Consider the following 12,085-nt stretch of genomic DNA (forward strand, 5'->3'; position numbering starts at 1 on the left):
GCACTTTGGGAACTTGATGAGTAAAACTAGAGGGGAAAAGAAAGAAAAAAAAGGAAAAAAAAAAAAAAAACATAGAGAAAGTGAAGAAATTGTTTAATATTATTTCCATTAAGATGGATGGATGTCAAAATTCAATTTTCATGCGTCCAAACGAACAAAAAATATAGGGGCACTCCAAAACCTTAAAAACTATAACCAAATGAAAACAAGAGTTGCAAATAAAAATAGGGTAGTAATATTCGGGCTAAAAAAAAAAGGCCTAGTTATACTAAATTGAAATGACAGTGCTGCCCTTTAAAATATTTATGAAAGAAAGCCTATTGATAGTTTATTCATGTACGCCACTTCTTCTGCAGGAATCCAAATCCCTTCCAACCTCTCTCTTCCACGCTCCGAAAGCACCCATTTCAAGCTGGAAGATGCTCTGTATTTCTAAATCAATAAAAATAAACTTGGAACCCAAAGCTTTGAAACAATTGAAAACTGTATACTCAATATTTGATCCCAAAAATTTAGAGCAATTGAGTACTAAAAATCTACATTTTATAGTGGAAAAAAATGCTTCAAAGTTCATATGTAGCAACGATATGCCGCAATGCAGATAAAGTTGCCATTTTATATTTTTAAAACATATAGTGGAGCGCAAGAGGTATTTTTTGGAGCGCCAATAGCACCACCCATAAATATAATACCTTTTAATTAAAATAATAATAATAAAGCAAAAATGTAGCACTTTTACAAGCTCAACGCTGTTGTAATCCTTTATATGACTCCGAATTGAGGAAGAAACCATACCCCAAATTTAAAAAAAAAAAAAAAAAAAAAAAGAAGAGTGCTAAGAGTCCTTGAAACTTAGAAAGACTACGTCAGGCGCAGAATACCTTAAAGCAATATGTATTACTTGTTAAACTGATAAGAGGGAAAAAATTTCTCTGGCTGCCTGAATCTAGGCCTCATCATGTTACAATGGGAACAACTTAGGACCCAGCGAAATTGTATAGTTCTATATCCTAACCAAGAATAGCCTTTATCTTTGTTTTCTGGTCCTCTCTTAGTGAAGTAGGGAAAAGAACCTCGAATGTGACGTATAGATCACCCTTCTTTGTGCTAAAATGTAATGGCATCCCTTCACCTTTAATCTTTCTTACTTCCTTGGGCTTTGTAATTCCCTGTGCAGCGAAAATGTTAATTTCAAAAAATAATACCTTTTAATAATACATTCAATCACCCATCTCACTAGTTTTGTAAAACGGAAGGATGAAATATTGAAGAATACTTCATGCTCACCTTTGAGCCAATGTCCACTAAATGATCATCGAGGTGTTCAATGGTTTTCTCAAAACCAACAAGAGCTTGCACCTGCAGAAAAACATAGCTTGCTTGGTAAATGAACTCCACAAGAAAACCATCATTGTGAAAAAGAAATACAGCAGCAAAACATAACCCCATGCAAGGTTGCTCAATAGGACTAGTGCTACAAGGGGAGTCTTGTCCTATGTCAAATCCAGATGGGAAGTGAAATGGGTACAAATAGGTTGGGTGTTGGCTCCACCTAATAGCTTAAGCTTTTGGCTCAGCCCGCTAACCACCCAACCCGTTACAACTAGCCACAATCCGTGAACCATTTGTATTCTTCATACATCACTTGAATAGTCCAACTTTGTATTTCTATTGACTGGGCAGCCCTCACTCAGCACCAACCAACCCACATGAGAGTCAAAGCCAAGTCTAAGAAGGGAAAGAATAAGAAAAAGCAAAAAAGAGAGTAAAAACATCTTTTTCTCCAGCTAATAAGTAAAAACAAAACATCTTGTTTGATCTTGAATCATTCTACCCGTAGCACACCCATAAATCCTATTATAGTATAAGTTAAACTATTACCTTCTTGTTCTTGAGGCCATCCTCTTTATTCTACTTCAGAAAGTGCTAGTGGGGCTGGATGGCCAAAACCCTACTCAATTCAGATTATAGATTAAAAACCCAATCTCAACCTTCCATGAAGGTTACCAAAATCAAAACTGACTGGAGCCTTGAATTATTGCCCACATTGATAATGAACAATTGCCTTCCCAAACTAATGATAGTCAACTTATCTCCTTTGTGCATCTTCTCTCTTAGTCTAGTATCTAGCACCAGTAGGTCACCATCCTTATCTTACTCTTTCTTCTTTCTTATTACCTTCTGGCCATAAAATGTTACAATTGAGGAGCTGTTAGAATTTCCTAAAGGATGTTAAGCTACGTTCACAGGCAGCCCTCTCTCTCTCTCTCTCTCTCTCGCGTTGAAGAGAAAACCAACTTAATCTGTTTGAATATCCCCTAAATTACTAGATCCTTGTGAGGAAGCTGAAACACAATACACGTTAGTCATATTTATTATGCACTAAAAATGAAGGCAACTAAATTTTTTGGACACCTTTTCTTGGTCAACTGGGCTTCTAAGTTTCGTATACAGATGCAAAAACAAATATCTTGAAAATAAATATTGTATCCTTGTGGATCTATGCAAATAGGTGAATTTTAAGTAGGTTTTTCTAGCCTAGATCACTCAAGGTAGTATGAAATACTTTCAAACTGAACTCTTTAACAAGGTGACCTGTTGGTGTTACTATGACAACCTCAAAGAAAATGAGCAGTACAGAATCCAGTGCCCAACAAAGAGCCTGAAATCATACATTATTCAACACAGCCAAAAATAAAAAATAAGGGCAACTTGGTCACAGATTTAAACTACTAAAATAAAAGAATTATCAGCTAAAACTACTAAAATGCTACATTTGGAGTCCCTCCAACAAAGAAAATATATGTAAAAAGAATATTTAATAGCAAATATGTTGGTTTTGGTGACATGAAAAACTATTTGGTGGCATAATGAACTCATAACAACAGTGAGTACTGTACTGGAGAAGTTACCAGTGTTATAGTCACAGTTGTGTGCAGGTCATTGCCTTCCCTTCTGAAACGATCATGGGGTGCAGTACGTATACGAAACTGCCCAAACATAAAAGTTACTGTCAGTACACATCTTAAATGACCAGGCCCCATTACAAAATCAAGGATGAAAACCAAACCTTCAGATCTCCAGCTTCACCATCAATAATAGGCTCACCATCTTCATAGAAAACCACCTCCTGTAGAAGGAGAAGTAAGTGCCATTCTGAAAATCTAATAAAAAAATGAAATCCAAACCAATAAAGAGGAACATTCTCTCCGTTGTTTCCATATAAAGATGAGCAAAAATTCGTAAAAGGACAAGGAAAAAGATAGCTATAATTTATGATGTAAAAAGAATGCTGCTCAATATTGTAATCCTCGTGCCTCATCTTTCAATGCTCAACAATATTATTATCATGAATCATTTACGAATTTCGCAAAATCTAACTGTGCTGGTGTACCAAAGGACAACCACCATTATTGGCAACAAGTCAACATTATTTTTTTTTTTGTTAAGTAAGCAACAAGTCAACATTATTATCGACAATCCTAAGAAACTTTTGGATGGTCCTCATCACCATTATTATCATTGCTGCACATGGGTTGGAGAATGTGTCATACAAAATGTGAAAACAAGAAATGGCTTCGTCCTTAAATTCTATTTGGAGTTGCCAAAAACGATGTTTCTCATAACATTTTATAGTATTGGAAATAACATGGGAGAAGGATATGCGAAACAAAATAGATATGAGCAGTTTTAAAATGAAGTTAATGAACATAAAATCTAGTGCAAAACTAGGTTATAATTTATAGACATGTCAAGATAAGTTGATAAAAAACCACATTTCACTTCAATGTTAATCTTCTTTCTGGAAGCAGATCCCCAAAAAAAAAATTTAGAGTTAGGTACCTAATAATTTTAGGGTGAAGTGTACAATACATTTAGTTTCTCCAACAAATGCATTACTGGAAGCACTTCTTCTGAGCAAATATTTGGGGGCGGGGGAGCATTTAACATAAACCATTATGTTTAAGGGAAAACATGTTCCACAGTAAAGAAAAAAGGCTACCTAAAATTTTCTACTAGAACAATTAAAAATAATGGTCAACATGTGAGTTTTTTTAGGGAACTCCTATGCGCTGGAGGTTTTATGATGAAGTAGAGCATTGAGAAATTTAGAATAATATACAAGCAGGAAACATGGCACTTTAATTCAGTAAAATAGAAAAAGCTTACTTCACCATCTTGCATTCCTTTCTCAATATCAACAGTGACAAAATACCCCTCCCTTTCGTATTTCACATTTGGGCACTGTTCACAGACCTGAAAGGACATATTAAATGACTTTAGAATTTCAATAGCAGCAAAGACAGGTACAATGGATGGTAGAATAATATAGATACAATGAAACAGCCAAAGGATAGAAGGCCAACATGGTCCCGGTCCCCAACCATGGAAATTAACACCTTCCCAAAATCCCCCCCACCACCCAAAATAATAATAATAATAATAATAATAAGCAAATAAAATCAAGAAAAAAATGAAATATCTTCAGAACAGTTTCTATTACAGAATTTACAGGATTATTAAGAGACATGGACCTGCTCTGTCATCTGTTGGAACATCCCTGGACCAATTTGCCTGTGATGGACCTCATTTCGACAGTTACAACGTCTCTTACCCGGGGCTGGCTTTAAAATGTTTTTCTCCCTCCAAACCTGATGGATTCCACATAAGACGTGTAAAATGAATAAATAACCAACCAGTAAGAAGTAAAGAGGAAAATCCTCAGCACAATATGAGAGAGAGAGAGAGAGGGAAAAAAAAAAAAAAACTAGCCCTGATGTCAAATGCCTTGGCATAATATCCTGACTTTGTTCTGTCTTCCAGCTGCCTTAATGAAGATTTACGGATTAATATATATATATATATATATCCAACAGTGTAACATAACTCATAAAATTTACACTGGGCTGATATTGGAAAGTTTCACAGACACTTCAAAAGGTTGAAGTAACTGATTGAACACAAATTCTTACACCAAGGACGGACCCAGAAAATTATGTAGGGGTGACGGCCTATGTTGTGGGAGCAATAGTGGGGTTTTTCTGTAATTTTAGTGGGAACAATTTTAAAATTTTATAGGTTTTTAATACAAAAAAAGAAGAAAACAACAGGTATAAAATACCAAAATATATACATATATTTTCAGTGGGGGCAATTTGCCCTCACTGGATACAAGGTAGGTCCATGCCTGGGTGTAATGTAGACCCTAATGTTCTATCCAGAAAAGGAGAAATGGGCTACATTTGTTATGAGATAAAAATCTCTTCAACGTTCTCTTAGCAAGTTTCAAAGGTATATGAATAACTTTTTATTTTTTTGATAAGTAAAAATGTAACAAAAAGCGATCAAAAGGGGAACGCGTCCCAAGAGTTATACAAATACCGAAACCAAAAAGGGAGTCCTATGGACCCAATGAACCCAAAAAGTTCACGATTTCATCTAAAGATATACAATTTCCCCCCATAAACCAACTAAAAAAAGAACAAATAATAGAAAACTTCAACGCCCCAATGGAGATTCCTCCCCATCAAAAGATCTTCTATTCCGCTCTTTCCAAAGACTCCACCAAACACAAAAGGGGGTCGCCCTCCAATAGTCATGAGCATTGAACCCCCACCCTGTGGCCACTCCACACGTCAATCAAATCCCTTGAAGTCCGGGGCATAACCCATTGGACGCTAAACAGACCAAAAATAAGACTTCAGCAGTCATGAGCCACGGGACAATGCAAAAGAAAGTGATCCACTGACTCACCAACATTCTTACACAGACAACACCAGTTGACTATGATTTGTAAAGGTATATGAATAATTCAAAATGAGTTGAGCACACATTCCTAACAAATTTGTGGTTATTAATATATAAAATAACAAAAAGAACCGAATAGTGTTCACAGTTATTGACATGCATCAATGTTAAAATATTCTGTAGGCAGTTTCATCTATCATTTTTCATCTATCAATTATTGACGTTCTTTATTATGTCAGCCCAAAACAGTTGAGAATAAGTCCACTTCTTTTTGGAAGGAATAAACACATTTCTCACAAGTTCAACATATGATCAAATTCCGTACCTTCAGTGATCCTCCCATATACAAGTCCTCTAGTGTTGCATCCAATTCCACAATGACATCATCACCTTTCACGATTCTCTCTTCCTCTTCCATTGGGCCTCCACCAAAAAACCTAGAAGAAATCTTGTCAGCAATGATACAAAATGTTTTACACTGGAACAACACTTTCCATGTGAAAAATAGATGTTACTGCTAATAGAAACAAAAGCAACAACTGCCAATTCAAGTGTGATGGGTTGATTCATAGAGATAGCATGTGCCAATTAGAAATGACTATACTTGTACATACAAAACAGCAACCAAATGTAGGTTATAGACATCAGGAGACTGTGTAGAAAAAGTGAATCCATGAGTTCCAAAGTACAGATTCACAAAATCAGCAAAAAGGGAAAAATATTGGACCCATAAACTCCAAAGTATACTATGATGGAAAATAAAGGAACCAATCATGTATTCAGAGTTATGCAATATTTTGCATGGCAAAGATGGCTATTCTTAAATGTGCATAAGCCCTATAAAAAATGATGGCCAGTGATGGTCCAAGCAGGTATGGTGGACTCCAAAGACTCTCAATGTGAAATGAAGGATCAGACTTCATATTATTATAAAATAAACTTTTTGCAATACGCTTATCAAGTATGTCGTGGCATCAAGCCTTTGAATAGGGCGCGAGGCCAATAAAGGAAGCACCAATCAAAGATTACACTATCATAGTTCATACAAACATATACATACATACATACATACATAATAAAGTGAATCCCTGTATTAGTCCCCAATTAATATATTTCAACTATCCGTATCACTATTAAAATTGTTTATTAGTGGAAAAACAAAGTAATTCAAAGAATTCATATTTAGTTTTAGCAATAGAGGGAAGAAGTTGTTCAAAGTATTCACAGTTGGGTAAAAAAAAAACAAAGAAAATATTATCATATTAAATTCCATCTGATTTATAGAATGCCCGTTCAAATTTCATTCCAATAAAGTTATTATAAGGAATAAGCATTCATGGAAACATAAAAGAGAAAAATAAAAATTTGAAGGACGTTCACTTACGAGCTAAATATGTCTTGGATGTTCATTCCACCACCTCTGCCACCACTGGCAGCGTGCTGTTTCAGACCTTCTTCACCATACCTGTCGTATATACTCCTCTTCTCGCTATCCGATAGCACCTCATAAGCTGATAATGAATCAATTATAAGTAAACTAATTTAAATTAACAAGTCAACAAATCAACACATAAAACAGACTATATCAGAGCGTACCATTATTGATGTCCGCAAATTTCTTGTCAGCTTCTTCATTTCCAGGGTTCTTATCAGGATGATACTTCAGTGCGAGCTTCCGATATGCTCTTTTGATCTGTTCATCTGAAGCACCCTTTGCAACTTGAAGAATATCATAATAGCTCTTTCTGAGATTATTCATATAAACATATCATACACACACACATACATATATATATATATATACACGTCAATATTCAAAAGGGACTATCCGTACTTACCCTGCAATGGCGATTAGAACGTGCGATAAAACGCATATCAGGAACAATAATTTCGATCTTCGATGCGCCATAAAGCTTCGGCACAGAGATCAGGAGAGATTCGAACCCTCCAACTGAAAATCTAGGGTTTGCCTATCAGATCTACGGACCGCGCCAACGAAGGATAAAAGATTCGCCAATGTATGAAATTCGTGGAAACGCTCTCACTCTCTCTTTCCCTCTCTCTAAAACTGAGAAATCAACCGTCGACCCTGTAAAACACACCCACAATCTCTCTATTTCAAAACCTCTTTTTTGGTAAGTTCTCTCTCTAAACAATAACGAGAATACAGAACCACGCAAACGGGTGAGTTTATACGACATCAGGCATCAACGACTGACTACTCTTTTCAACGTGGTATTGCAAGTACTAACCAATAAGAGAAAGGCTCAATGTTGTTTCTCCCAATAGTTATTAGCCACGTGTCTGCCCTTCCCCCTTCTCCAAGCTCGGTTTCTTGGAAGGTCGGGTCGAGCCTACCAGAAACAAGCATTTGTAGCTTTAAATTGTGGCCCACCTTGACTGGGCTAGGTCGGGCGTGTATCTCACGGCATAAAACTTTTCAAATGTACAATTGGGTCACACCTGACAAGCCCAAATCTGTACAGATACCGCAGCAGGCTTAGCCCATGTTTTGCATTTATGATTTACGTTTTAGCAGTAGAGATTTTGTGAGGCTTGAGTTTAAAATTGGTGCTTCTTTAATTGTTTTTTTAATTAGAGGTAATAATTAATTTCTATATTAATAGAAAATTAATTATATGATTTTGAGTCAATCACTAGTCCACACGCAAACAAACATGTCAATTTTGTAACATTTTTTTGCTTATAATTTCTTCTATTAATGGAAGGATATTTAGATTTGTGGCATATGAGACACAGATACAGATCTGATTGCAAAGAGAGAGAAACAATATCTGGTTACCGTTTTTTAAACCTAAAAAAAATGAGTTCGATCGGATTATAATTGTTTTAAATTTTTTTGACACATGTTTTATTTTTATTGGCCTACTGAGAAAAAAAAGTTATGAAAAAATTATTAGTTGGTTGTTGACCATAAGTGAAATAGTTAAATACAACTCTCAGATTAAGAAAATGTCTATTAATATATTACAAAGTGTCTTGATTCAGATAAATTATTAGACCACTAAATATCAAATGGATCAGGACCATCTAATCATTTTTTGAGGGTAAGTGTTGTAATGAATTACCTTCCAAAAAAAATATTGTCATGGATGAAATAAACCAGTGTAAGAATAATGATTGCCTTAAGCCGCATAAGAAGAAATGATGAAGTGGCACAATAAAATATTAATAAGTATTTAGATTTTAAAAGAAAATAAAATGATGATTGTGGGGAATAGAAACTGATTCTTTTGTTTTTTTCTCTCGCACTGATATATATTACTTCTGTGTTTTAAATCTAAAATCAAATATGTTTTTCACTTTAGTGAATCGAACCATGTGAGTTGTGAGTTGAATTGATCAATAGTAATGTCTTCATCTCAGGACAAGTAGTTCACCATTCCATCGCTGATAGCCTTCGAGTTCGTACTTCTCCACATCAATTTCGTCCTTTTATGAACGGTGGTGATGGTGGACTAATGTATCGCTCATGTGTAAGATATTTTCTTATATTGTGTGGCCCACATGTTTTGGACATGTGATATATTTCATTAATTAGTAGTTAAGTAAATATGTATCAGATTAATATTATATTAGTTGGTCAACTTGTAAATTACATTTATGGTAATTAATTATTGAATATGTGTTTTCCTATTTATTCCTTACTTTGATGAAAAGTGGAATTAAGGTTATTAAAAAGGAAAACTAATACTCTCTCTACCTTTATAAAAGTGCATATATCCCATTAATTATGTACGATTAATGAACACAACACGTAAAAGTTTTATGTGTGCAAAAGGCCAAGAGAGATAAACCAGTTTCCACCTTTGCCTGTTGATCAGAGTTACAGATTAGTTCGTGGTTAAAGAATTTAGACATTGGATTTAATCCCAACAAGACTTGCAATTACAGATCGAGGTATTTATATCTAACCATTTATTTATGCATTATACAGATGTGAAAATCATGAAGTTCTAAGATATGGGATTCATGTAAATTTGTGATTAATGGCTTAACACGAATTATTATAGTTTACATGTGGTATCAGAACTTATGGTTTAGGAACTTTTTATTTTCCACTAAAGTTTGCATAAATAATATATATATAAATTAAAATTAAAATTAAATAATTAAATTTGTTTTGGAATCATGGGTGCATAATGGATTAGTATGATGGATCAGTTGATTAATTTATTTTGGTTTGCATGATCAATTTTAAGCCTGTAAATTGATTTCCAAAAATTGATTTTTTTATCCTTATTGAATTGTTTGATAGTTGAAGTATATGTATGAGTTTTTTTTTTTTTATATATTCCGTGCAGGACTAGAATAGAAATTTGAATTGAAATAGTTGATTTTGTTTTTTTGCATAAATCGAGGTGATAAATTTTAATGCTAACTACTGGTTTTTGTACAAACTTATATATATATTTGTTATCATATATCATTAATTACATATATGATAAATTAATGGAGAATGATTTATTTTATTGTAAAAAAAAAAAAAAATTCTTGAATAATGTGTGAGTTTAGAAATTTAATTTAATTTTGTTAGATATATAAATAAATTATTATTTTGTATCCAAACATACATACATATTGGAGAATCAATTTAAAATTGATTCAATTATGATTTTCAAGTCCGAAAATAAAAATAACATATTTTATTAAGTATATAAAGTAAAAGGATATTTTTTATTGAATTTTTGGGCTATTAAATTTTTGGGATCGAACCTATCTAAATTTGGATCGATCAGTATGAGTATGTGTGTATAGTATTAAATGGATAAATTAATGATTAATTAGTTACTAGCTAATTTAATATTCATATTATGTAAGGGTTAGTAGCTACCAAAGTGGCCAAACCATAATGGTCGATAAATATTAATTTTAGTAGTAAATATAACTTAATGATGAATTAATCTCTGTCTAATTTAATATTCATATTATGTGAAAATTGGTAGCTACCAAAGTGGCCCAATCATAATGATTGATGAATATTAATTTTTGTAGTAGACATAATTGATCATAATTAGCTACTATCTAATTTAATATTCATATTATGTAAAGGTTGGTAGCTACCAAAGTGGCCTAACCATAATGGTTGATGAATATTAATTTTAGTAGTAAACATAATAGCAATATTTCATGAATTATGATACTTTTTATTTTTTGTGATATTCATGAATATTGAGTTTATTTAATTATGAGAAATAATTCCTCAAAGGGAATTGATTTTCAAGTGATTAAATGAACATTAAGGGATTGTATGTATTTTTTAATTGGGTAGATATAGGATATCCAAATGTAACTTATCTGTTTAATTAAAAAAATGCATCACCAATAAAGGTATACATATAAATATATATAAGTATCATTATTAGTATTTTATAATTGTCACCCAAAGAGGTACTACAGTTATACATTGTATTTATATTTTTAAGTTATACATACGTGTTGTTAACTCAAAGCATTATTGTTGTGAGTATTTTATCTTATCATGTTTATTTTATTATATCCCTTAATTCGTATGCTACATCTGTTATGATTCTTGATAAGACTAACTTCTCATAATGGAATGAGTAAGTTGGGTTTAAAATTTAAATGTGTTAAATCTTGATTTAACATTTTAAATTGAGAAACCTACTGTTATTACTGATAAAAATAGTGAGGAAAAAAAGATTCCCCATAAAGCTTGGGAGAGATCGAACAGATTAAGTATTATGGTTATACGAATAATTATTCCCCATAGTAATAGTGTTAAGGAATATTTTGACTAGAACAATGTTTTCGTATTGTAAATAAATAACTAAAACGAAAATTATTAATTAATATCACTACTATGTATTTGTGTTAGTATTCGTATTGCTACAAAATTGAGAACCTTATAGATGATTGTCGATGGAAATTTTCTTATTCAATTTATTCTCAATTTTTTGTTTACTCAGTATGGGTCATTTCGAATTAACACTATTAAGACAAGTGGAAGTGAATGAATTAACCATTATGTTAATTTAGAAGGAGACAAGGTTTAAGCAGCAAGGTAATCATTATGTTCATTTGATGACTCAAGAAGGTAGAAATAAATTTTAGGAATAAGCCTAAAAAGGCATTAAATGAGCAACACCCAAAATTAAAAGATTTAGGTCAATCTACTAAAAGAAATGAATGTAATAATGAAAAAGTGGCATTGATGTATTGAATACTTTTAGAAAGATTACATGAAATATAAAGAATGATTTGAAAAAGAATGGTACGCTTTTACCTTTTGTATATTTCGAATTACTTATTAAAATTCTTTATAATTTATGATAGGTTGTCTTAAGTACTAATA

The 12,085-nt window shown here is 32.9% G+C and overlaps 1 protein-coding gene across 1 annotated transcript; it reads right to left on the reverse strand.

Annotated features, from left to right (window-relative positions):
• Positions 1-680: 680 nt before the first annotated feature.
• Positions 681-7,942, reverse strand: LOC132268784 (dnaJ protein ERDJ3B). Its single transcript, XM_059769620.1, has 10 exons — positions 7,587-7,942; positions 7,345-7,493; positions 7,133-7,259; positions 6,074-6,185; positions 4,536-4,652; positions 4,171-4,257; positions 3,071-3,130; positions 2,913-2,990; positions 1,288-1,359; positions 681-1,169 (listed from the first exon to the last, which is right to left on the reverse strand). The coding sequence occupies exons 1-10, from the start codon at positions 7,655-7,657 to the stop codon at positions 1,011-1,013; spliced, it is 1,032 nt and encodes a 343-aa protein (XP_059625603.1). The 5' UTR covers positions 7,658-7,942; the 3' UTR covers positions 681-1,010.
• Positions 7,943-12,085: the final 4,143 nt, after the last annotated feature.

This window comes from Cornus florida, unplaced genomic scaffold (assembly GCF_030987335.1).
Source record: "Cornus florida cultivar Cherokee Brave unplaced genomic scaffold, ASM3098733v1 CherokeeBrave_3.0.0_Hap2_Chr08, whole genome shotgun sequence".
NCBI lineage: Eukaryota > Viridiplantae > Streptophyta > Magnoliopsida > Cornales > Cornaceae > Cornus > Cornus florida.

What these genes read in the sequence shown, in the direction of transcription:
- LOC132268784 (XM_059769620.1), bottom strand. Translation starts at nt 7,657, where the DNA reads ATGGCGCATCGAAGATCGAAATTATTGTTCCTGATATGCGTTTTATCG. An exon ending in GTTCTAATCGCCATTGCAGG is followed by an intron (nt 7,494 to 7,586) that starts GTAAGTACGGAT and finishes GAATAATCTCAG; the next exon opens with AAAGAGCTATTATGATATTC. An exon ending in CAACTGTGACTATAACACTG is followed by an intron (nt 1,360 to 2,912) that starts GTAACTTCTCCA and finishes GTTTTTCTGCAG; the next exon opens with GTGCAAGCTCTTGTTGGTTT.